Consider the following 27,049-nt stretch of genomic DNA (forward strand, 5'->3'; position numbering starts at 1 on the left):
ACTCACAACCTCGCCGAGCAGCTTATCTGATCACTTTACAGCTATCTGGTTCAAAGACAAGCCAGTCCGATATAGGTTTGCAGTGTGAGATTTATAGGCACTTCAGATTTCTGTCGAGATTATTCTTCCTCACTGATCTGTTATCTGAGCTGATGTTTACAGAGGCAGCGTATGACAAACTCAATATGACAACAGAATGCACAAGCCCGTGTTGGTTTGTGTTCAACATCAGGGCTGATTTGATAAAAGTAATGCCTACATTATAAGTTCCTCGGTGACAAGCTACTGTTTTTCTTTCCCCCTGCGTCTGACAATGTCAATCACTGTCCCAGTTGGATTTATAATGCAAGGTATGACGCTCTCGTTGTGCCTCTGACAAACAGACTTGCCTTGATATTATAATCAGGAAGTTGTGTTCATTAATGTAAACTAATTAACCTCTGAGTGTAAGCTCAATCTGCGGTGATCATTCCCTTCAGGGAGAGGTGATAACCATTACCGCAGGATGAAATAATGATGAGATTGTTGCAATGTGCTTTTTTCTCTCAAGGAGGAGTGGATGATAATCAGGCCTAGATTGTCCAATTTAGACTCCAAAATCCCCAGCTATAAAAATGATCAGTTAGCACACGGTGGAAAGAAATCAGAGCAAGTGACTCACTGGCGGATATTGGAATGTAATCCCTTGCCAATACGCCCATGGCTCCAGGGGAAGCGTTTGGCAGTCCAACTTCCAAAAGCAAATTCACTTGTCCTCGAATTAGTGATTTTCACTCCATCACAATACTGGGATTACCTGACAACCAATACCCAGCAAATCAATGCAAATGAATGCACCCATTTGTTAAATCAAATGGTGCACACATCCTTGAGGAGTACTTTTACCAAGTTTCCCAGAAGACCCTGGTGCAGGTGTGTTTCAATGCATGCAGATGTGTTCCCTACATCCAATGCAGCACAGTGAAAAAACACCTGCTCCGAGAGTCAATATTAAAGTCAACAATCTACTACATTCTTTCTTTAACACACTGAAAATGAGAAGTTGCATTAAACTTTCCGGTTAAAAAGAAATGCGAGTGAACAAAATTGTCCCAAAGGAATAAAACTCTATCTATTCATAATTCCAGCAGGAAACAGAGCCAGGCATTCTAATATCACTGCTTCTGCCAATAAAGATGTCCCTGTACACTTTCATGTTGTTGCTCTTCCTTTCCATGGACAGAAAAAACCTGAGAACTTCAAACCATATTCTGGCATTGTTTATTCCTCAGCTAAAAGTCCTATTTAAATTTAACCTCATTAACAATGAAAAAATAGTTATCTTACATGAAAGAAAAGAACACATACACTTCCCCACATTAATTGACTGTCATTCAGTAAAAAGCTATATACACACACACACACACACACACACATATATATATATATATATATATATATATATATATATATATATATATTGCAATTAGCTGGAGTTGGCTTCTGTGGACTAATTGTCTTGGTATCTTCAACTAAATCCCGCAATTGCAGTTGGTTGTGAGACTTCATCACATCTTGAGATCATTAAAACACATCGCAATTACAGACCTTTCTTTCACGAGTACGAGCTCATAACAGCTTGCTTTTCAAATGTTTTGGTTTCTCCACGCTACCCAGGGAGCAGTAAACTTCATCTTTATTGACTTGATGAGTCTGTACTCATAAAACATTAACTGCATCTCCAGTTATAGAACACCCCCCCTCACACACCCCAACCTCAACACCAAAGGGTACTTATCCTGCAGATCCCACTTTCAGAACATTAAAAATACAAATCCAGTTGAAATATGGCTTTCAGGAGAATAAATAATATGCAGATTTGCTGGTGAAGGAATCACTGTTATATATTTACTTTTGTATCCATGGAGTTTACAGATTCATCCATCCACACTGAGAAAACAACAACGATAATCATAATAAATAAATAAACAAACAAATAAATAAGCAAATACATAAATAATAAAAATCATGGTCTCATTCTACAAGAAAATGAAATGAGCCTTGCGCAGTATCTGCAGAAATCGTGTCAGTTCTAGTGTGTGTGGGCAGGGCCTAGCCTTCAACTCAACAGGCAAATCTCTTGCTTCACATCTGCATAAAACTGGCAGTACAGTGTGGCTCTTCAATCTGCTGGTGGACAGACTAATATTGCTTGTACGCAATACTTTGGTAAACATTTTCCCAAGTTGACGCGGGTGACAAGAACAACCTGAAACCCTAAGTGAGCCGCAACGCCAACAAACACTGACAGAAGACGTGCACGGGCTGATTGATTGCCATACGCAAATTTCCCTCTTAATCCATTTATTCCCTGACACTCATGGTACAGGGACGTGTGGGGAGCCAGGAAAGACAGGGAGAATGTGACTTCGGCAGCTATGCCACCTCCACTTAATCTGGGGAGAGGCAGGGAGGGAAGGATGGCACCAGGCCAGGCATGTTGTGTTCATTGACCAGAACGACTGACACAAGCACTTAAAGCCAATCAACAAACGAACTCCCTGGTCAGTTGCCATTAATAGACGATAAATAAATAAAAGGTGGGCTTAAACGGCTTCCTGAAAATGAAAAAAAAGCAAAGAATGCACAGCGACGGCGTGGTCAGGTTGCTGAGAGCATAGTACGGCATGGTTTCGCCCGAGCTGAGTCTGTGACGCTAGTGCCGGGCACAACAGAGCAGGGGAAAAGAAAAAATAAAGACGCACAGAGGTGGGGAGCTTTAATACTGATGATGGTGCTTCTGTGGATTCAGGCGCTGTTTAGTTAGTATTATTTCAGTAAAGACTCATTTATGACAAACGCTGCTGCATCAAGTCCTATTGAGAAGTAGGAAAGCATATAATAAGGTGAAACAGACTAAATTTAAACAAAAATTCTCCTTTTGTTAATTAGGAAATGCTATAATTTTTAAACACCAGATCCAGGTAGGATTTGTTCGGCTACCAATGTCCTTTTACAAGGCCAATGTGGTAAGGAGAGAGGTCTTCTATCCCTTTTCATGTTTATTTTCTTAGATTTACTATTGCTTGAAGTGGGAGGGAAATGAATTGAGCTGCTCAGAAAACAAATATTTTTTTCTTTAAGTTCGCTACAGTACTAATCTAATAAAAAAAACATAACAGGGACAGGAGATAAAATACTTGCTTTGTCTTTCAAATCTCTCTCGGCGTGCCGTAAAACAAGCATCAAGCATGGCATTGAAATTCTGAGAAGTGTAGCTTGGTGTCAACTTCCACAGTCCTACAGACAGAATATCTAAGACTACATGGCAGATAGTATTGTCTTGTTTCGAGAACGAAACCACGCTTACCTAGCTTTAATGTCTGCACTAATTTTTAAACAATACCGAATTAGGTGTGATGTATGAGATGCTGTACACCCTCTGTTAAAAGTGGCTATTCTTGGTAGTAGACGTCTCCTTTGAAACGATTGCTTTGGTTGCCGCGCCGTCTTTCTCTTCTGCAGTTGCAGTCCCATCTGCTGATCAAAGGATATGTTCTCAGTTCTAAAAATAACCGCCTTAATGTACTCGACAGTCACTCTATATACAGCCAAATTGCCAGTGTCTTAACTTAAAAAGAAAGGGGAAAAAAAGAGAGAGAAATGGCGAGAACAAAAAATAGCTGTAACTGTTCCCGTTCGTTGACCCTAGCCTTATGACCTCACTGAGATTTCAGTGGCATAATTCTAATGCACATAATTCACTTTTTTAAGGGCACTGGTTGGTGGGGTTTCTTCAGGACTCTCGAAGTAAGCAGTAAGGGGGATTTGTTTAACCCGAGGATGATGCCCCTTCTTTGACTTTGCAGCCGCGTGCGGAAATCGAATACACCCTGCAAATACCTGGTGCGAGATTAAAAAATAATAACCTCCAACCCCACTTACAAGGAGGTTTTGGAACTCAATACCTAACAGTAGCCTGGGGCTGACAGACCGTCTGGATCAAAGGGTGCCCTTGGTCCCAGATTGTATTACAAAATGAGGTGATGCTTAACTTTTACAGAGCATCAGCATTTACACCGGAGATATGCTTAGTTTTTTCTGGACTAGAAATGCTGATCTGCTTCAGACCAGACAAGCAAAGGATGCACGACTTCCGCACAAGGGTGGTGCATTAAAAACAAGACTGCGGTTCTTGGCCGCCCAAGGGCCTTTATGCCGTCTCTGTTCTAAATGACTGTTCTAAACTCAAGTGATTTCTTCCTTAATAGAGACAATTTAACACCTTTCCAAGTATGAAGCAGCTGCTAATTTAAAGTACCCAATTAAACACACTGTCCCTGGCAAACAAAGGGTATACTGTACATAAATTAAAACCCAGATCTCTAACCCGCACAACACACACGACCAATGCCGTGTTACAATAGTTACAATACCAGAAAGGGTCTAAAATCATTGAAAAACAGAAAACTGAATCAAGTCAGAAATGCACGACTTGCATTAAAGTGCTTTTTACAAAAACATTTTTTATATGAATTTGTTCTGTATGAATACATATTATTGAAGCTTTTTATTATTTTAAAGCATTTGGCAATGTGCTACAATTTGGCAAAATACTGCCTTTCCATTATGTTTCTCTTTGAGGTAATGCTGGGCAGCATCCCCAGCCTCAATCTCAGCAGTTTTGCGTTTATTATAAAGTGCACCGTCCAAGCGACCAGTCTCAGGATTAGTGCCAAGATCAGGCCCAGGTGTAGTTGTACAGCCGACACGCCACAAGTCCATTTTCCTTTCTTCTGTTGCTTTATGCAGTGTTTGCCAACCCTGTTCCTGGGGGAGCCCCAAACCACGAGATTGAACAGCCTTCAAGCAATGACAGTCATCTCGATTATTCTGCCCAGCAGTAAAGTCACTGGGCTGGGATGATAACCAGAGGACTTGCCAGCTCCCCAGGACCAAGACCCTGCTTTACTGCGTCCAGAGGTGATGCTGAACATTGACCACTGTCATACCATTCAGATTCTACTAGATTGCACATCAGGATCACATGCAGATTTGACACACTACCCCCGTGGCCAACATTGGCAGTATATCCCTGTTTATTCACCACATATCGCAGTTTAGTTGTCCAAAAGAGATGACAGACAAGAGAACTAAACGTATAGTTGGTGCGGTTGCTGTAATGTTATATTATTATTTCGTTTGCATTTAGTTCCCTCAACACCGAGTGCTTCTATATTGTCATGCACAGCAATAGCGATTAGAGGCATTTTGCACAGTGACTTTTACAAATGTCAAAAGCCGACACTGTCTATATGCAGATGAATGAGTCCTACCACTCTGGGGGTGAAGGGGAAAAGCCAGACTGCGGCTACGTGATCGCTCTCAAGCCCAGTGACCCTTGCATGCAGAAGCAAATAAACTTCCCCCGGAGATCATTAAAACAAACATCACCGATTACAACCCACGGGAGAACCAGATCGTCAGTAAGGTTTATTCCCCGTTTTTATTGCAGACTCAGGCATGATTCTTTAACCGTTTCTAATTATGCAAGCCCAGCGTTGCTAGGATTGCCTATACGACGTGATGCGTGACAGAAAACGGACCACTGTGACCAGAAACAATTGGATTCGTATTAGAGAGAGCTGCCAGGACCTCCTCACCAAACACAGCCGGGCTTAAGCACCACTTCTGCACGGCTTTTGAATGATGGTTATGGGGAAAGCGTCAAGTAGGCAAACAGGGAGTGCTTCTGTCAGTTAATGCATGGCTGGGCAACAGCAAACAAATGTTATAGGCGAGGACCGGCGATGTATTCCCAACCCAATCTCTGAGTTTATAATGTGCTCTGAAAGTCCAGCTTGGAATGCAACACAATTTTTTTTTTTGTCATTAATAATATAAGTTAATTTGGGTGTGCCAGAAAACAGATTATTACTTATTATTGTAAAGCTCGGTCTGTTTATAATGATAATTATTACCCAGCTCTTTTATAACTGTCTCTTAAATTATATCAACCACCATTTCAATATATTACAAACGAACACCATGCTTCTGTTCTCTGTGTAGGACTTGAGGATACAAATTTGGGGATTATTGAAAACACACACAGATGTGCATTCTTAAGGTTTACAGTCAACTGATTTAGCATCTGTGCTACATGGAAAGTTTCCGTTTGCTCTCTCTGTACAGTGCTTTGGGACACTTGGCAAAATGACTGTGAAATGGAGAAGATAATGCGCATCGTAGAGGAAGGAGAGGCCCAGAAGGTCTAGCCTAGAGCCCCGAGAGAAAGAGTTCACCTCTATGGCTGATGCCTGCAAAGCTGGAGAGTGCACAAGTAAAATGTTACCCTGTACGCAAACCCCCGGTAATTTGTCAGACTTGGCACTGATTTCAGTACCTGAGGGCATACCTGCGGGTGAGATGAGCACTGAATAAGCAGAAAGAAGAAAGACGAGTACAGAACAAAGCACCAGATTGATTCCTTGGTTTCTTCTGAAAATGAGGCCAGAAGGTGTCCTGGATCAGTAAGCTGCTGATTCCTGTCTGGACAAGGGGCTCCTATGAAACTTTAATTGTGTTTCTGTCCTTCCCATTCGCACCTGCGCCGAACAGGACATGAATTTGTGGTCAGAAAGAAGGCTGAAACTGCCAGAAGATGGGAATTATTATTATTAATAATAATAATAATAATAATAATAATAATAATAATAATAATAATAATCCTGTGCCTGAAGCTGCTAGATATATTAAAATCAGAAATATATTTATTTACAATAGTCTTTTGTGTTTCTTTCAGCCACTCTATAATTTGAGATTTCTGTTTCATTCACACAATTTGTCGACAGTTTATTTTGCTGTTCCTTATCAGACAGCTGAGTTCCTCTTCCTCTGCCGACTCCTAAAATATATCACCCGCTTTTAATCAAAGGCCAATATTCAGTATTTGGTTTTGAAGGGCAAATAAAGCATCCCGGAGCATCTTTGTCTAATTCTCTTCATTGTGTTTCTAAAACGCGTGCCAATCCAGATGTGATGCGACTTCAGCCCACGCCAAAATGATCTCCGGCGTCAACGCGAACTCCTTGTTCGGAAAATGAAAATGAAGAACAAAGGAGTGAATGAAGACGGGAAGAAAGCGGTGTCTTTTGGGGGGTCGCTGAAGTTTGAATGTTTAATTGTGTTTTTTTTTTATTTGATTTCCCTCTCTCCTTTAGAGACGGGGTTCAAATAGGTGAAGAGGAGGTGAGCAAACAGGGCAACCCCAACCCCTCACCCTGAATTAAATATCGACACTTTAATAGTGAAGAGAATCACAGTGAGACGTCACAGTGCTTTACATTCCACTCACATGCTTGTCTGCTAACGAAGTCGGAGTCAGTGCATAGGCAACCCTGACTCTCACATTGTCTTATTAATAACCCCTCCAGAGCGCCAGATGTGGCCACATGTCACTCCGCACTCCCACGGCCCTCTTCTAGTTTCTTCTCTTCCCTTTCTTCCTGGGGTTTTTCTTTCTGTCGGAGAACGGGAGATGGAGATTTACCTACAGCCTTAACAAGTCAGGGCAGCACTCCCAAACTACTTAATACTGGGACTGTTCTGTGTGTGTGTGTGTGTGAGTAGATTAATCTCTCTATGTATTTGAAATAATGTATTTCCCTAGGGGTGAACTAAGCTACTGCATTGCAATTCTATTATTATTGCTTTCATTGTTGTGCTTGTTCTCACCAGTGGTCAATTTTTCATTTATTTCAGTTTCCAATCTCCAATTATTGAACTATCATTCAAAAGCAGTGGTCTCAAAGTTCCTGGTCCCCTGCAGGTCACAAGTTTTAAGTTGCAAGTGGATTCTCTGCATGTTTGTTTGTCCAAAAATGTTTGCTTTTCCATTTCTTTTACACCTCTTTCATTAGTTGGATAGTTTGTTTTGAAACAATGTCATGACGGGTCGACACACAATTCCATGTTGTGTATTTTGTCTTATACATTAAATATACCCCACCTCTATGTATACATACATATGTACACCACTGGTTCCCAATCCTGGTCCTGGAGAACCCCTTACCCATTTTTTTTTTCCAACCGAACTCTCAATTATTTAATTGAACCCTTAATTTAACTAATAATTTGCTTACATTTGACTTTTTAAGTTTTGTAACTGATAAAAGTTGGTTCCTTAATAAGATAGTTCCTTATACAAAATTAAAACCCCATATGTTTAAAATAAATAAGTGGCTCTGATTTAGGAAATTGTACTTCAGTTAAGGTTTCAATTAAGTAATTGAGATCTCAGTTGGAACAAAAAACAGCAGGGACCAGTGTTGAGAACCACTGATGTATACCATATATATCATACACACAGAAAAATAAATCTATAAATAGGCAGGGAGAATCGGTGGCATGGGGAGATTTCCATTCCATTTTCCATTGCCTTCCATTGCCTTGTTTCTTCTCAGCACTGAAGTCGTGACTCGTGAGGGAGCAGGTGAGGTAGAGCTTGGGCTCCGAGATGCCAGACTTTAAAGCTCAACTCTGCTGGGACTGCAGCTCTTTGTTCCTCCTCGTCTGGCTCAGTGAGAGGGCCTCCTCTTCTGACATTCCCTTTACTGCCCGTCTGAGAGCCGAGACGAGAGACGTCTCTCTGAAATACTCCTCCGAACACGTGACTGGGCTTGTTTTTCTTTTTTTAGGTTTTATCTTCTCTTTTTCACCTTATGCCCCTTGTAATTGATGGACAATAGCTGTCACTGGTTCAATTTCAGCCGTACCACAACAGACGCTTAGTCCCGACATGTCCGACAAGTACAAAAGTTAATATAAAACACTGCTTCCAAGAACTGGGCTAAAGTATTGCTTTTGTGCCACCTCTTAATTATTGCTATTGTTTTCCTGAATGAATCTTCCCATTTCACAGATGATTATAGATGTTAGGAAAACAAATAAGTATCTTAGACAAGTATTGTGATTCTCATGATGGTAACCGTTTCATTGTTTTTAAACAGGGACATAAAAATACAGAAATACTGACCGTTCCACTCGATTGTTGGTCATTCAGGTGAGATTAACATACATAATTAACATTGGGAGTGTTAAATAGGCTACAATACAATTAACACTTGAGTCTTTACTCAGCAACCTGTTAAGTGTTGATTAAGAGAGGTTTAAGAGAGCAAATCTTTATCACCCAAGTTGAAACAACAATACACTTTATGGGGAGTCTTTTATTTTCAAACCCAAAACTGTGGGCTGAAAAAAAAAAAGGGAAAATATCTAATTATGAAAACAATTCAATGGAGGGCACAGTGATTCTAAGCAATTAGGAGTTGGGTTGGAATGAAAACCAGAAGAAAAGGGGGCTCCCCAGGGCCAGGACTGGGAAACCCTGACCTAATTGATACTTAATTAGCTAAATGGTCCTGTTGCAGAAAAATCTATTAATTAAGGATTAGGCTAGAACAAAAACATGGAATGGGAGTTGGTGGAAACTGGAAGAATCATTCCTTAATACCAGTGTCCAAAATAGGATAAGTTACCTATGATCCTTGAATGATCCTTTTTTTTTTTACCAGGTGTCCGTCTTCTAACACATTTGAAGGAATTATTGTTTCTGAACTCGGGGGAGAATTCTCTTTCAAGCATCCACTAACTCTAGCTGAGTTTCTGATGTTGCGAATTAAGTAATTAAGAATAATCTTAACCTCACCCCCCCCACACAGTATCCTCTCAGGTTTCATGCTAATCAAAATATCCCTTTCAGGAAAGATGTAAAGAGGATCCAAGGGGATTTCTTCAATTCCTTATACTCATAATCAGAGACACAAATAGCAACCCGTTCTGCAGAGACTGAGTGATCGTTTTCAATATGAAAGCACTAATTACCATACTGACAACCCAGTGGCTAATCACAGCCCATTATCCATCTATTAACCCCCTCACCCCAGCCATCATACCCCAGCACGGTCCTCCAAGCCTATTACTGGTCTCTGCTGCACAGGAGAAATGGAGAGACTGCACCCCCGTCAACCCATCCTCCGCACGTCATCTTTTGCAGGGCTAGTTTATTTCACCTGCAGGGAAGGAACAGAACTCAACTACCGGGAGATAGGACTATGCAAAATATACATGAAAGTGAGAGCAACTATTCTGAACAAAGTATCTTTCACGCCTATCAAAGGAGCTCGGTGTCAGTTTTAATGAAGTCGGCGTAGTGGCGTGAAATAGCTGTCAGGCCTCCTTTCCATCCTTGATACAGGAAATAATGACAACCTTTCAACACACAGCTTTCCTCAAGATGTATGACAGGATGGTACTATTTATTTACTATTTGACTTGCTTACTTTCTTTTTATGATTGTTTCCTTTGTTTTGGAAATCTTTAAACATATTCATTAAAAGCTCCAGGACACATCAGACATCAGTTTCCCTTTCCCTCTGTTATTCTTCACCAGAGTCTTGATTTCCTGCAAGATCTTAATGTGTTATTATTAGTCTGTATGTGGGAACACGTGAGAACATGCAGGTAAATTACAAAGAATAATCTGACTAGTTTAGGATGATCTCATATAGTTAGCCCTCCAGGTCCAATTGTATTGTGCCTTATTGTAGTTTATTGTGTTCTATTTAACAATCATGTTATTTTACTGCGTCATTGAGTCGTTTTCTGAAATGTTCTCATTATGTATGTACAATCGACACCAAGGCCTTAAACTTAAAGTCAACAAAAGAGAATGAAGATCAAAATAATAGTAATTTCAAAGATTTGTGTCTAGTCTGCTTTTTAATTAAATGAGTAGTTCGACCTTTGAGAATGATACACCACATACTCAACACTAAAGATCACTAAATAAATCACTAAAGATACAATTTAATAAGTAGAGTGACTCACCAACTCAGGATAAACTCCAAAAGGTGTTAGTAGCCTTCAGTCCTCTGCCCATGGTTTGAGTTGCTTCTGAAAAGGAGTTATTATATTGCATGTCACCCATTGGGGGGCTAATGTAATTCGCTGACTAGACAGTGCATTTAATTGCTTTGTATCACCACGACGATCTTTAATTGCAGCCTAGAGAACCTCTCGAAAAAATCATCCATTCGTATTTGGTTCAGTAATCTATAGGTTGTTTTTCATTCCAACTGGGGGGCCGCAATGACGAAATATAAACCACGTGCACTAATTCTGATGACGTAATCCGCGTAAACGTATTTCAGGTGAGGACTCATGGGAGTTTTTTGTTACAAAGAGAAACACAATTTTTTTAAAGGTATGCATACCGGTGCATACCACCCCGCTATAACCGCTGACCTCGTCTAGGCCTATATACAATAAACAATTCCCCAGAAATGGTTTTGGGTTTGTGTGTAGTAATACAATCGGATTTATAGTTGTGACATACCATGGTAAAAACAGTAGGCTTAACAAGTAGTATTGTATAGTGTAGTGTGACAACATGTTACATGTGTTGTTTACCATGGTAAAATCAGAGTACTGTGGTGCACCACACTAAAATCAAAGTTGTGTAGTGTACTGTGGTAGCATATTAACTCGCAACGATACAAAACGGATGATCGCAAATGTGTTTATTTTAAAATATAATAATATAACAGGTATTTGATATGCACAACTGGGATACAGTATAGAGAAAGGGAGACACCGAGAGAACCAAAAAGCAATTGAAAGCTCAGTCTCTGCTTTTTAATGAGCTACGAATGAGCAGCAATTTAAAACAAATGAATAAAGCAGATTTAAATCCAGTCCGAAACAAAATAAGATCAATAGAGATAATAGCAGGTAGATTAGTGACCGTGCTGCTGTGTCAGGTATGTATATGTATTTCAGAAGCGGTGACATTGCATTATAGATTTCTAATAGTAGTGTATGGCTACAATCGATTCGTGTTTCAGTCATTCATTAGTGTTGTAGAGGGCAATGGTGTGTGATGACGGACAGGGGGCGCTATAGTGGACAAGAGTGCAGTCTCTGGTCTATATGTTCTGTGTGTACGCGTTTGTGCGTACTATACACATAAACCTTTCTTCTATTATGACAATATTAATCTTTGATTATAAACCATCACTGAAAAACTGTGCATAGCACCATAAAAATGAAACAAATCCAGTTATATACCCTGCAAAACGTACTGTCACAAAGTCACTTCAGATATTTTAAAATCGAGTCAAATTCTACTGTACTGCAATGGTAACACAGGTTACAGCTAATGGATGTACATGCAAATAACAAAACCCAAATAATAAAAGGTTTTCAAAAGATAAAAATGATGGGGGGGGGGAAGGGCGGAAGACATTTTATGGGAGGCATGTACCTTTGCAGAGAACATCAATTCACGTCCCGTCAGGGCAAAGTCTGATTGCACCACAAGAGCAGATGGGCCTTGCTCCAGTCCCCCCCATCCATAGCAAAAGCAAACTGATTGTAATCAGCACTCAGGAAGAGAGAGAACAAGTGCCCCAAATTATGATATATAGTGTTTTGGGTTTTTTGTCCTCTCTTTTTTTTATGGTAAGAGTGCTTCTGAGGTGTCTGTACCGGAAGAAGGTGAAAACACCACAGACTGATTTACTTTTAGGTTTGTCTTAATGTGATATTTGGATTGAATTGTATTGATTTTGGGCTGCTAGTGCATTTTGATTTCTGGAAACCCTGCTTCTCACTTCCCACCCTTCCCAGAATACACGGCAACTGAAATTAGATGAAAGCAGGTCACAACATAGATTGAAACAACAAAAGAAACATCAGTTTTGAAACTGATGTGTAACGTAAAGGAGGTCACTGTGAGAATAAAACCAAGGTCAAAACTTATTTACCAAGCCTTTATTCTACGTCTGCTGTATTCTATGGCCATGGCGGTCAGGCACATTGGTAATGTAACGCCCCCCTAAGTGGGTGTGTTAACTATTAGGTTCACTAACACCATCTTTTTATACCCATAAGGTCCAGACTACAGGATTAAACCAAGACAGAAGGAGACCAATTTTACCATATCAATTCAGGTAAAAAGTACAGAATGCCAGAGAACAGTTTATAAAATAGAGTAATTTATTTGTACACCATATAAAAATAGAAAGGGATACCAGATGTAAATGAAGGACCCTTTTTACACATAATCTAATGCCTAATAATAAATCGTTAATATAGGCAATACTAGCAGTAATCTAAAATATAATAGCCTAAACAGAAGCTTTAAGATACAGTTAGCCATACAAGGCAATACAATTAAAGCAGCAGTAGAAAATACATCTTAGACTATATGTGTGTATGTATGCATGTATAGGGAAGTTCACAGTCACGGGCATTACATGAGGGGTCATTACAGTAAGTTATAGGGAAGATGGCAGCCCAGTTCCTTTCCAAAGATTTTAAAATAAACCAAATACATTAAGGGGAAAATATGTAAATGACATTGCTCTAAAGGGCAATTTGATCGAGTTAATTAAACGGGACAATTTAGCACCCAGGCAGTGGACAGAGTAATAAGAGCCACGTTGACTTAAGAAAAACACACGACGCATAATAAGACATTCGGTCCTGAAAGAAAGGATGAACTGTGCCGAGGCTGCGGCTTTCATTATAACTGAAATCAGATGTATCCAATTTGCCGTGTCAGTTTCGCCGTTTTTTGGTATTAGGGGTATTAATTATTAATACACCTGCAGAAGACGCTTCAGCTGTTTGAGGATGGCTGTCCTTGTGCTGCTTAAAGCCGCAAGACCCTCTTTTGTCGGTGTCTGTGCTGTCCTTTCATTTGAGAGGGTTTCACTCCCTGTTTCTCTCTGCTTTAGTATCGGAATTAATGACGTTTAAGGACAAGCACCTGAGAAGATCAGCCTCAATCCCCCTCAAGGCCATGTAGGGGGAATTGTTGCAAGACAAGGAGGCAACTTTGCCTTGGCTTCCAGGCAAACCAGAGCCACCCAAACTGTAGGTACCTATGAGACAGACCCACACTAAAAGACAGCAGACAGGGAGCACTGTTGAGATAATCCTTAGATGCACACGTCAAAGTGCATGAAGGACAGGGCCCCACTGAAGTCCCAATACAGCGTTCAGCACTCAATGTGTTACTGAGCACAGGGAAGGCACCTGGTGTGAACTCCCATCACTTACAGTCCTGTCAGCGGATGATGTCTCCTTCTGGGCTGCATCCCATTATCTAGCTGTCTCCACAGATAAAACAAACTGGTGGGGATCCGCTGAGGTCATATCCACCACCAATACATCCTCTCATGCAGATTGAGAGCTGCTCCGCGCCACGCTGGGGAGAATGACAACATGCCTGACACCGGCGCCCAGAGAGACTCAAACCCCCGGCTCCACGGAGTAAAAACGTGTAATCTCAAGCAGGTGTGAGAGTCTCAGAGCAAGTCACCGTTAATGAGAATTAAAACCGCTAATTGGAGATGCGATTTTCTGATAATTGAGGTAAACAAAATGTGCCAAATAAAATAACTGAACCAGGTAGGGGTGTCTAGACAACAGCTGGGTTGGAATACAGCCAGGGAACAGGTTAGCTTGGGCTTTTGACCTGTGTATAACCCGAAAACTGTACTATGTCCATGCAAAAGACTCTCAAGTATATATGTACTTTCTTTGCATATATTTGTTCCTGAATATAAACCATATAGATATTCCTTGGCCCAGTCAAAGCCCTGACTTGAAGATTGCTGTCCACCAACGAAAACGCAAAAGAGCTTGAACAATTTTGCAAAAAAGAAGGGGCGAATATTGCTCAATCCAAAATTGCCATCCTAGTACAGACTCACCCCCAAAAGAATCACAGCTGTAATTGCTGCCAAAGGCGGCTGTACCAAGTATTGACTCCGGGGGTGGAATACTCCTCTAATCAAGAGTGTTGTCTAGGCTGTGTAAATCAAAGCGGACAAAAAACCCATTTAACCCATTTAAAACCCATCAATATCTGAAGATGTAACACAACAAAATGTGAAAAAGTCCAAGGCTGGTGAATACTTCTATAGCCACTGGTCTATGCTTGCTCAAGTCTGCAGGTGTGAAGGTATTTCTCAAGGACACTCAGGGTGATTGTGTAGACGCACACCAGGGCTCTGCTGGCATTGTAAATATTTAAGGTTACACAAATTGCAAACTACAGTCGGTTTATCAGCTCTAGCGCTAATGGGTCTGTATCTCCAGAGGTTGTGTATCTATTTGCCTACAAGACACACCTGCTTCAGGTTTTTTTTGGTTGTTTGTTTGCGTTGCTTTTCTTTCCCCCTTCTCTGAAAGGCTGTAGTTTCCTCACAGCCCTGTCAGTCAGACACACATTCCCAGAGCATTGCATCTTCTTTCTTTCTTTCTTTCTTTGCTTTTCCAGTGTCAAGTCTTACCTTTAAAGGTCAAGCTTCCCGTGAGTGGGGCTTCAGTTCAGACATGCTCTGCTGGTCACAGGGAAGCCAGCTGGCAAGAATCGGGGCATTCAAATCAAGAGAGGATGTCTCCTAGTAAATGGAACATGAATTATTGTATAAACAGGACACTGAGGTCTGGACTCAGTGTGAGACTCCACTTGTAAAGCTGCCTGATCCATTTCAGGTCTTACAAAGCTGTTCAATTTTTATTTTTTAATTTCAAGCAATTAAGAAATCTTCAATTCAGCTGTGGAGGAGGCAGCAGGGGGATTAGCTTGACAAATGGGTGCCCGAACAGCAAGCCGAAGCCTGCATTTGAAGCTGGTTTAAAGCTCAGACGCAAACACGGTCAAAGCAAGTGTCAAAGCACAACTGGAACGCTAAGAAGATATGGCAGCCGATTTGTTTTTGATTTTCCAACACAGTTCACGACCTATTTTTTAAACTCCACGTAGCAGTCTGACCTCCCACCCTGCCACGCTCCAGCTCCCTGCGCTCCGCCACCTCCCACTCATTCACTCGTCCTTCCAAAGCAAAACTCATTCTGGCGTTTTCTTTTTTTAATTCTCTCCGTCACGGGCGGCCAGAGATACTGACCTGTGCGGTGGCGCTCTGACCGGGCAGACTGCAGACTTGGTGAGGAACGATTTACAGGTCTTCTCCTCACACCACTGAGAACTTTTAGCTATCGATCCTTCTCTTTTAATACTTTTTTTAAACTCCATGTTTTTAAACTCCATGTAGCAGTCTGACCTCCCACCCTGCCTCGCTCCATCGCCCTGCGCTCCGCCACCCCCCACTTCGGCTGCTGAGGCGGCTGAATTATTTAAACGGCGTGCCGGCTACCGGACTGGCACACTTCACACCGTCTGCAAAAACACATCCCCACTGGTGCCATTATCGTCATCTGCTGCCATGATGAGCCCACACCACACACAATCTCTTGGGGTTAGAGCTTGTGGGTCACTGGGTGGCAGATCACTAGAGGCAATACAAATGCTAGAGCAATGCATAAAGCAGGAGGAAAGAATTATAGGTATACTGTACAGGTATTATTGTGTTCAGTTTAGTAACCAAGCCTCACACTTGACCCAAATGAAGATTCTCTCAGTGTCTTAACATCTTCTGACCTTCTCCTGTCCTCCAAAGAATGATAAAGACATTGTTAGTTGCGAGTAGCCCGTGACTATATTTTATAGGCCTGAAGTTTCCCCCTTAATGTATTTGGCGTGTTTTTTCCTTTTCTCCTTGAGTGTGTGAGAGAGTGTGTGTGTTTGTGTGTATCTGTGTGACTGTGTGTGCAAATGTGTGACTATGTGTGTTTGTGTGTGTGAATGTATGTGAGAGACAGCGGGTGTGTGTGTGACTGTGTGTGTGTGTGTGTGTGTGTGACTCTGTGACTGTGTGTGCGTGTGCATGTGCATGTGCGTGTGCATTTGTGTGTGACTGTGTGTATGTGTGTGTGAATGTGTGTGACAGACAGCGGGTGTGTGTGTGTGTTTGACTCTGTGACTGTGTGTGTGTGTGCATGTGCATGTGCGTGTGCATTTGTGTGTGACTGTGTGTATGTGTGGGACTGTGTGTGCGAATGTGTGACTATGTGTGTGTGACTGCGTGTCTCTGTGTGTGTATGTGTGACTGTGTGCGTGACTGTATGTGTGAGTGACTGTGTGTGTGCATGTTTGTGCGTGACTGTGTGTCTGTGTGTGTCTGCGTGTGCATGCATGTGTGTGTGTGAGTGCATGTGTTTATGTGAGTGTGTTTTATTCAGGATGATTTACCGCCAGCTAAATTCTCTTTCTTCAGCAGCAGTTAGACAGGCCAGACATTTCAAATTTATTACTGAGGCGCTGACTTTTTGTTGAGCTGGAACCTTTTGTGCATTGAAAAAACTGGGGGGAAAAGAAGAAGAAAGTAATAACCTAAAAGCATGACACTGTCACATATCTCAGGTCGCCTTCTGTACAAACACACATAATCTCTACAACACTTATTCTATTTCCACAACCCGTTTAGTTTCTCCTGATGAAAACGAATACCAAAAAAATAAATAAAACCACGTCTTCAAATGTGCCACTTGTGATACAATCTCCTGCAACAGACTCAAGTACACTGGTGTCAGTGGCACATCAAACTAATGCAAGATGTCTCAGTTGGCTGAAGCTTGAATAATTACTCATAAACGCATCAAAGTTATTACACGGCTTTCATTTTTTTCTGTGAATCGATGAGGCTGGTGGTTCTGTAAGCGTCCTCCAGTGCGAGAGACGAACAGGGCCGACTTTAATGAATTCCATCAACATTTTGACTTTGAATTTTTAAATAAATTGAGCAGGACTGAAGTTTAATGGATGCGAGTTGCTCTGAGATCCCGTCTTCCTTTTAGTGGTTATTCTTTTCTTGAGAACTCAACCTTTTCTACACATTCTCCTTAATATATCATATTATACAGAGTCAACCAAAGCCTCCGAAGTAGGAAGCAGGGAAAGGCGAAGATTAATATTTCTCCATTCCTTCCCCTGTCCTGCATCCTCTGGAGTGGAGAATGAAGCCCATATTTTAGTCACCTTTCTTGGCAGGTTGCTTTAAACATTTGCCCAGGACGAGTAATGAAAGCGAGCGCCTTCCTAACTGCGTGCGAAAACAGCCAATGATTTAAATCCATTGTCTGCAGATGAAACTGAATAAATTAACAATGATCGCGCTCTGTAATGAAGGCAGCCAGGCATATTGTGCAAAGGCTTTGCTTCTTAATGGTTTAATTAAGAATCCCAGGCAGCGCAGACGGGGAGAAGACGCAGTGGCTGGCCGTCGAATTACAGCACACATTGCTCATTGGACCCCCCCCCCAATTACACAAAAAAACCTTCCACTGGAAACAGACGCGTTTTGTGTGCTATTAGAAAGCTGCCACATTTTAAGCCATCTCCACACATCTGTTCTCAAGTTTTCCAAATGCCACTTGGGCTGATTGATACACCCAAAGCATAAATCCCTCCCAAAGCCCATCAGCATAGGATTTCTTTAAATATGTGATATCTAAGGGGATGAGAGGTGTCGTTTTGCTGCATATTTAAACCTACTGCACATGAAACCCCTTTGGTTGAAAGTCTGACTTTAATCCGACAAGGAAACAAAGGCGGCGAGTTTGTCATTTGGTGAGTGGAATCCCAAATAGAGTCCGTTTACCGCGAATAATCCTCCTCTGCCTTCACAAGCAAAGCCAATGGCTGTTGTGCATACCTTGATGTGGAAAGAGTGTCTTTTATCTCCAAGAACTGCCAGCTTCGGTGGCTTATATCGAGCCTAGGGGGTTGCAACAGTCTCCTTTAGATAGTGGGTCTTCAAATTAAACATTAAATTAGAAACCCTCTACTGCACACAAACCTGGAGGTGGAGAGAGTCTGTCTTTTCAATTACAGATGAGCCCGGCTCACATAGTCGTTGAGTGAATGGACCACCTCAACACATTTACTAGCAATACAGTCCCACTGCTTATCATAGTAATTAACACTAGACACCACCATGCTCAAAGATAGATTTAAAATACAAAAAATGTGAATTACTCCGCAGAAATTGTATGGCGTACTGCATACTATCACTTTAATTTTTTTGATTGCTTTTATGCTTGGTGGGACTTCCTGTGGTGAAAAATCTTGAAAAGGAGTGGTGGTATAAAATAAAAACCCAAGACCCCTACAACCCCCTCTGGTTCCCAGTTTAAGCCCTGGTTCTGCATCACTGTTGTTCCACGAAACTGCCCAGTAAGGAAGTAATCAAGTAAGTGATTATACAGTGGCATTTGTTGATGCCATAGTTCAGCCGTGTATTTTTGTACGTTTCTTGGGTTAAAAGACTCTGTTTAATAACTTGAAATTAAATTAATGAATGAATCCCTGTAGCTGAGAGTTGCTGTTTACAGGCAGCTTACACTATTATAGCACAGGACTGGGGGTGGGGTGGTGAAAATATATCGCTGCCGTTCCATTCCCCTGCTGTTGTGTCCGCAGGCAATTTCCACACTGGCACTGTTCAACCAGGTCTTGTAATTCAGACTTATTGATTGATCTCAAGCTGTGGAGCTGCCGGGCCGGGCTCTCGCCAGAGGGGGGTGTCTGTACTCAATGAGCCAGGGGTCGGCGCTTTCAGGAGCAAGATCCCCGACAACCATGGGAAAAGCAAAGATTTACACAGGGCCCCGGCGCAGCAGGATACGGGTCGATTCCACTGTGAACGCATCGCTCTTCTTGGTCTGTGCTGCACATTCCTGGGAAGCTAGATTTGTGTCTTAAAGGTGGAATAATGAGGAGAACGTAGCAAGATTAAGAGCCATATTTTGAGTGATTAAGCTTCACAGTAGAATGAAGTTTAGGGTTCAATTCTGGGTTGGGTTCATGGTTTGGGTTTGACATTTGTCAGTCATCTAAGCTTTCAGTTACGGATCAGTCCTGTGTTTCTACTGGGTTAACGGAGATGCACAGGGTTTTGGATCTGGCCTAGTTGGACATTTTGAAGCTGGCCAGGTTTGGTTAGCCTATTCGAAATTGTCAGTACAATGCATTGTAACAGATCAAAAATAAAGATAGATCATGAAAAATGTGTACACTAAGTATATAATATACAATCCTTAGACATATTTATTGCATTGATTCAGTGCTGTAACAATAGATGGCTCTAATGCACTGTGTGTTGTATAGGACAAATATGCAAACATTTCTATTTGTGACGACTTGAAGTTAGAAAATAATATATGATTCATTTCCCGAAATTAACTTCCACATACCACTTTATTTTTCTTTGTACGCTTGTCATATCACCCTAGAGACCACTGCAAATGTTTCCCCTAATAAAATCTCTTTCTTGATTTTTCACAAAAAGGTTTTAACCAACAGTACGACATTGCCATCTAATGGGCTTTCAGTAAACATAGGGCAATATGCCGTAAATCTGACTGTACAAAATACTGATACATAGGCCTATATTAATATTTTAAAACTAATGAATTAATTAGACATGTATCTATTTAGTTTTGTTATCTTTGTTTTTGTATTTTGCTAACTCAACATCCTTCTTTTTCCAAGTAACAAAAAAAATACTTACTTTGCCCAAACTGTCGTAAATCACAGACGACCATCTCTGAGCATGCAATACAGCCATTTACCCACACTGTCGTAAAGAACAATATGGCCGCTTCATTGATTTGCAGTGAGACAGTGAGCAGGTTAGAAATTGTGTTTGTGTGGCGAAGGACTTTAAAATTACTGTATATATTTCTTAATAATAAAACAGAAGTGGCATCGTCAGTGTGTAGTTGTGTTAAACGTTTAATTGATCTGGTAACTAGTGCATGCAAATAACTGCATCAAACTTATTTTCGAAGTTAAATATATACTTAACTATAGTCTATATAAAACACGTTTTCCCATATGCTTCTTTTTTTAACGGCTGTTATAGAATATGTATTGGATTTAATGTGAATAAAACCCTGGAACATTGTGTTAGATTATCTATCCTTCGTGTAGCGCAGATTTCCGCAGTTCTGCGCCGCTCCGCCAATGGGATCGGTGGGATTCTGCAGATCTGCGCAAATGTGCGCTACGACATCACCACCGATGTCTGCACGGTTGCAATGTGACCGGTTGTGTCGCTGTGTCTTGCGTGTGCAGGGTGAGCTCCGTGCTCAACAGAGATGGGAGGCAGTTCGGCAAGAAACACATGTTCGACTCCAACGAGGAGACCTGCTGGCATTCTGACCAGGTATCTATTGCAAATCACTAATGTGTGTATGTGTATGTGCATGTAAAACGCATAGGGCTGATTTATGTAAACTGGAAAACAACAAAACTAAACAGAAGTCATATGCCAACAGCACAGGCTTGCTTTAACTCAGTCCCCCTGTGCTGCCATGCCCCTCTTGTTGCCCTCCAGGGCTCCCCCCAGTGGGTGCTGCTGGAATTCCCCCAGCCTGTGAGGGTCTCCGAGCTGAAGGTCCAGTTTCAAGGCGGATTTACGGGCAACACATGCCGCCTGGAAGGTACCCGTCTACAGAAGTGCTTCCGCTCCCAGCACTTTGCTTCAAGTCCCATAATCTAGTTTGGACTGGTACCTATGATGTGGAGCAGCGGGGCGTCAGGGTGTTCTGTCTCGCCCGTTTGCCCCGCGTGAGCCGTGATTTTGCTGCTGTTCTTTCTACAGGCTGCCTGAAGGACGAGGAGTTCAAGAAACTGACCGACTTTTACCCAGAGGACAACAGCTCTCTGCAGATATCCTACACAGTTCCTTTAGGTGTTGTAAGATATATCGTGAAGATGTCATTTTTATCGTCTGCTCTGCTTTGTGTTCAATGCCTTCCATGAACGTGTAAAGGTCACGTTCATCTCGACTAATTGAGTCAATGATCCTGTCGTCGCCTGAGTCGTTAGAGTGAGAACAATACATTGCGTACAGTACCTGCCCGAGTATCCGAGACCCCCGTGGACCCAGACAGTCAGTGCCTGTAACGAACTGAAGCTTCCCAAATGGCTCAGTTAATTACTTAATTGTAGGGCCAGGGTTGGGAATAACTGCTTTATTCGAAGTTGACCCTTTTAAATTTGAAATCCAGGGCAGAACAACTTGAAACATTAACAATAAAGTTTCTCCCTTATATAGTGCTCCTCATACCCAGCATGCTGTATCATACGTTATAGAAGGTCTGACTGGGTCAGAGAAGGTCCGCTGCAATGGTTACGTATTGTTTCTGCCTCTCCCTCTGTTGTCCTTTCCTTGACTCCACACCCACACTTTTCCCATCCAGGGATCGCCCCTGGCACACAAGTTCAAAATTGTGTTTGAGAACAGCACAGACTTCTTTGGAAGGATCATTGTTTACTCCCTGGACGTCCTGGGGGCACGAACCTGACGTCTGGGTTTCTGTGTGAGAAAGACGGAGCGAGTAGGAAGCCACATCTGGGCACGTGAGAGCGGCCAATCATCAAGTGACCTTCTTTTAAAACAGTTGTATTAGTGTTCTTTTCTCATCACAAAAGCAGGGGAACATTGTAAGCCAAGAGACACGAGTTATCAGCGCTCGGGATCTGTAAGTGGAAAATCTGTTGGAAGAAACTGTTTCCCGATGGTTAAACAAGCTCTAATCTGATGGCACGGATACCGAAGTGCCACGGTTCACTGTTTTCCTGTTGTTGCCGTTGTTGTTTTCTGCCCGTGTGTAATTATGATTTTGCAATCGTTTCAGATTCTGGGACAATGTATAGGACTATTACTGAGCAGCCTTTTGTATCTGTAAAAAATAAAATAAACTTTTAAAAGGTGTGGAAAACTGACCAGTATTGGCTGTAAGGTGGTTCATTCTTTTAATAAGTCAAGCACACAAACTTTGGATTGAATTTCCTTTTCTTGGAAATGTACATCTTACATCACAGTCAGAACAAAGTCTTCAAATACAGTTAAATCTATTAAGAGAGAATCGACAGGTTGGCTTGGCATGTTTTGTTCAAATGTTTTGTCATTTGTGTTTGGTATACATTCATATACAGAAAACAAAGGAATGGTGGGATTTTTAGATTCATACCCTGCTCAGGACAGTGTTGGGGGGTGGGTGAGGGGATGGAAAGAACTGATTATTATTAAACACCCCCTCGATTCCTCTCGGGCCCCAGTCAGTCGAATTTTTAGCCTTAGTGATTTTGATGAGTTATGCTTTCTTGAGAACTAATATCTGGCCCCTAGAACAGCAGTCATGAGTGTGAGATGACCTTCTGTGCCACTAACTTGTGATTACATACCATTACAAACTCCCTGCTCTTCTCCACTACATACCAGGCAGTTTCAATGGCAGGATATATTGGTATCAACTCCTAGGCAGTGCCGATCTGAAAATCCTGATGTTTTCATTTTATTTTACGTATTTTACGCAACTCTTTGACCCGAAAATACAAATAGCAAGTTTGTACAGAGACGGGATTCCTCCAAACACACACACACACACACACACACTGGAAAAAAACAATAGTGCAATCATGCATCAGTGCAAACTTGAAAATAGGAAAAAGCATAATCCGTCCAGCTGAGCCAGTATGCAGCTAATAATAAAAAGGTGCTTCTGGGAATTTCTAGACACACAGGGCATTGAGAAGACGTTGGTTTGCATGGTCCCACTTCCCTCTGAAGGCCGGGGTCTGCCACAGCCTGCCCACAGACCACAGTGCCCATGTGCCCCGACAGACCGGGAGCTGGGGCGTCTGGCACGTACCGCTCCCTGGCCTCCCTCACTTCTGCTCTGGCTGATGTTCCTCCTGCTTGAGGAGATTCAGGATGTGGTTCTCGATCACCTGTTGCACTGGAAAGGAAAAGAGAGACAGTTGTGTTTCCTGGTGTCCCACTGAAGAAGATTTGAGGACTGGCAAACTATCTCTATGGGCACCATCTCACAGGGAATGTCTACTGTCCATCAGTCAGGGTTGTGTTTCTACTTCACTCACAGCCGGTGGAGTTTTGGATTTGGCGTCCGATTCTGGTGTAGACTACAGGTTATAGTTAGGGTTAGCGTTACTGCTGGGAGAGTGGCTCTCACCCTTTTTGTGTCCCAGGGCCACAGACAGGTCCATGGGGCTGTACCCCGAGTCCGCCTCCACAGTGAGGTCTGCCCCCCATCCTGAGGAGAGAGGAGCAGTGAATACCCAGCATGCACCACACACCTGCCACTCACAGCAATGCTTTTTTGTTACCAGATCATGTTTAATACTGATCTGTCGCATTGCATTGTGGGAGAGATTCATGATTTTTAACAGGCTGGTGTTCAGTATATACATTTTCCAAATACCAAATGCTTAAATAGACAAACAAACAAACATAGATACATGTTATTTTAGTTTCTCTTGCCGTATAGACTGTAATTTCAATGTCCCGTGCTGACGATATCAAAATTCAAAGCAGGTTTGACATTGAAGGAAAAATACTTCCAAATCAGACGGATTCAGCCTCACATGATTGTCATCTTGGCAAGAAATGCTTTAAATTATTCATGGGTATCTAGTGAGGGAAGAGTTTCTTTTTAATATTCCTAACTGTGTTGGCGTGTCATCGTGGTGAGGATGTCTGATTGTCAGATCTGAACGTGTCATAGATAGTTTTGAGCGTGTGTTTTTTTATAGTGGACTGAATTACTCACCCAGGAGGGCTTCCACACACTTCACATGGTTTCCTCTCACTGCGTACAGGAGAGGGGTGCCCCCGTTCTGACAAGCACAGAGGACAGAAAACACATTTAGTTAAGAGTCACAATTAGGATGAGTACATTGCGTAACAGAATAAAATGGGTCCCACTCCCACTTCCCTCCCCCTGTCGGGCGCGTCTCTGAGGGCCTACCCAGTCGTACGTGTTGATGTCGGTGCCGCGCTTCAGGAGGATGTTGACGATGTCAGTGTAGCCCCCCGAGCTGGCCAGGGACAGGGCGCTCTCGCGCTCACGGGCGAGAATGTGGGGGTCCGCTCCCTGCGAGAGAGCAGCCATAAGCGCACGGTCCAGTCCCCACTCTTCTCACGCCTCTCCCCGACCTCTCCAGACGTCAGGACGGGGTGCCCAACTCTGGTTTTCAACACTCTATAGTTTGTCTTTAACTTTACACTACTTCACAAACACACACGTCCCTCTATTTGAGCATAAAAGGTTAAAGCTGATTGGTTGGAAAACAAAACAATAAGATGCTGGTTATACCACAACCCCAGCGCTCAAGTGGAGACACCTTGAGCGAGATGGTTGAGAGTTTATGGGTCCGTTTTTTGCGCATGTGGCCCTGTGACCCCGACTAACCTTTTCCAGGAGGAAGCTGATGGCGGCAATCTCCCCGAACGCTGCGGCCCACATGAGGGGAGTGAAGCCTCGCTCGTCCATCTTGTTGACGAGATTGCTATCTGCAGGACACAACACACAGTCAGCCCTGCTCACCCACTCCCGCTAATTTTAGGTTTTACCCTTTACCCAACTAAAGATCCTCACCTCTGCTCAGGTGCTCGGCCAGTCGGGAGAGATCCCCCTGCGCTGCCAGCTGGTGCACCGAGAGAGCTGGGGAGAGGTTTCTCAGATGAGTACCAGCAAATGGTCAGTCTGATCAAACTAGGATCCGGTGGTTTGCAACGAAGATACTCACTGTCTAGAGTAGCCGGCCTGGCAGTGACCTCATTGCCACGCTGTCGGTTGGTGAGGGTGGTGGCGTGTCGGCTCAGACCGTCCTCGCTTCTCTCCGGGGCACAGTCCACACCTGGAACGGGGGAGAGGAAAACAGAAGGGGTGCTAACCAAACAAGATCAACAGATTACCTGCACTGACTTGGCATCCCCACATGCTCCGTTGCCGGAAACCGGCCCGCTTACCGGAGCACAGTTCGGGTTGGTCGACGGGAATCAGGTGGAGGACCACGGTCTGTTTACTTGGGTCGGCGGGGTTGTCCCCCAGAGTGACATCATCAAAGGGAGCGTCAGTCCTGGACTTGTTCACCAGCTGCTCTGGACTGGTGGAAGTGTGTCCGGTCAGTTCTGCCGCTGGTTCCCCATTTCCACTATTCCCATCCATAGCCACATCAGGATAACACTGAAGCCACAAACACAAGACATCTATAAACCCATTGGCTAGCTGCAAGTCTATAACTAGTTAACATGAGCCATTAAAAATAATAATAGCAAGGCATCTGTGGTGAGTTGTATAATACCATCTAATAATCATAATCATAAAACAATTTAAAAACGAATATATTGCCATCCCAGTTCAAAGTAATCAGCAGAATCACTGAGTCAATTGAGTCATTAAATTAAGGTTTTGAGCAGCTTTTCAATATATCCAGTGTCGAAAATGCCTTGGCACTACTGGGTGTCAAACCTTTTTTCAAATATGCGCCCCAAGTCGTTAAAACATTGCATTGACTTCTGCTTTTCTTGTAATTCACCGCACATGGCCTGGTCTCTTAAGTGTGGGAATGGATACAAAGGGTCCAGTTCTAATCTGAAATCTATGCATTTCATTCTGTGAACTGCGACCACGTAAACAGGCTGGACTGTAATGTCATTTAAATTAGACAAATAGTACACAATTGAAGCATTTCTAGAAGACGCAGATGCTGCTAAACCCCTACCGTTGAGTGCGCGGAACGGCAGCGTCACTTTGTTACAGTCTCACCCCGCCCCCGCCCTGTAACCACGTTTTCACCATAATAAACAGTCCTATTTGAGCATAAGTCATATACAAACCATGCTATTTAAAGCACTGTGTATACGCCTTGCCCCAAAGCAGCGAAAACCAGGCCAAAGTGAAGTACCTCGGTATGCAATTCTGTCAACCTGCGTTATGCCGCCTGTGACCCATCTTTTATTCAATGCCACTATTAACTTCCTGATGATGCCCGTATTAAAAGTGAAACTAACTTTTTTATATGTATACGAAGTCCCACAATGCAATTGATGCACAATGCGTCTCGTTTTGTTTGGGTTTTTGCATTGATCAGAGTCGGTTGTGCATTCACGGCATCGCATGAGGGGAGGCTGTGTTACTTCTGCTTTGTCTTTTTAATACAAAATCGCAAATCCACGCTGATTTGGGCTCTTTTAAAGCCAGCACCCAACTTCAGACGCGGCTGTCGGCGGGTTTGATTGGCATGGCGGCTCCACCAATCAACTGTTACGCCTCCGACCCA

The 27,049-nt window shown here is 42.6% G+C and overlaps 2 protein-coding genes across 4 annotated transcripts; one reads left to right on the plus strand and one right to left on the minus strand.

Moving 5' to 3' along the window:
* Positions 1 to 20,508: 20,508 nt before the first annotated feature.
* Positions 20,509 to 22,687, plus strand: nr2c2ap (nuclear receptor 2C2-associated protein). Its single transcript, XM_066695766.1, has 5 exons — positions 20,509 to 20,586; positions 21,032 to 21,122; positions 21,294 to 21,399; positions 21,561 to 21,628; positions 22,147 to 22,687. Exons 1-5 carry the CDS (start codon positions 20,549 to 20,551, stop codon positions 22,264 to 22,266), a joined length of 423 nt encoding a protein of 140 aa, XP_066551863.1. The 5' UTR covers positions 20,509 to 20,548; the 3' UTR covers positions 22,267 to 22,687.
* Positions 22,688 to 22,700: 13 nt separating this feature from the next.
* Positions 22,701 to 26,980, minus strand: rfxank (regulatory factor X-associated ankyrin-containing protein). Of its 3 annotated transcripts, none has more exons than XM_066695763.1 (9): positions 26,781 to 26,980; positions 25,737 to 25,953; positions 25,514 to 25,624; positions 25,363 to 25,428; positions 25,177 to 25,277; positions 24,733 to 24,858; positions 24,535 to 24,601; positions 23,938 to 24,018; positions 22,701 to 23,703 (listed from the first exon to the last, which is right to left on the minus strand). In XM_066695763.1, exons 1-9 carry the CDS (start codon positions 26,886 to 26,888, stop codon positions 23,633 to 23,635), a joined length of 948 nt encoding a protein of 315 aa, XP_066551860.1. In that variant the 5' UTR covers positions 26,889 to 26,980; the 3' UTR covers positions 22,701 to 23,632. The 3 variants fall into 3 exon arrangements, with proteins under 3 accessions (XP_066551860.1, XP_066551861.1, XP_066551862.1); XM_066695764.1 differs by lacking the exon at positions 26,781 to 26,980 and adding an exon at positions 26,675 to 26,774; XM_066695765.1 differs by lacking the exon at positions 26,781 to 26,980 and adding an exon at positions 26,492 to 26,612.
* Between the last annotated feature and the right edge of the window lie 69 nt (positions 26,981 to 27,049).

This window comes from Amia ocellicauda, chromosome 22, assembly GCF_036373705.1.
Source record: "Amia ocellicauda isolate fAmiCal2 chromosome 22, fAmiCal2.hap1, whole genome shotgun sequence".
Classification (NCBI taxonomy): Eukaryota; Metazoa; Chordata; class Actinopteri; order Amiiformes; family Amiidae; genus Amia; species Amia ocellicauda.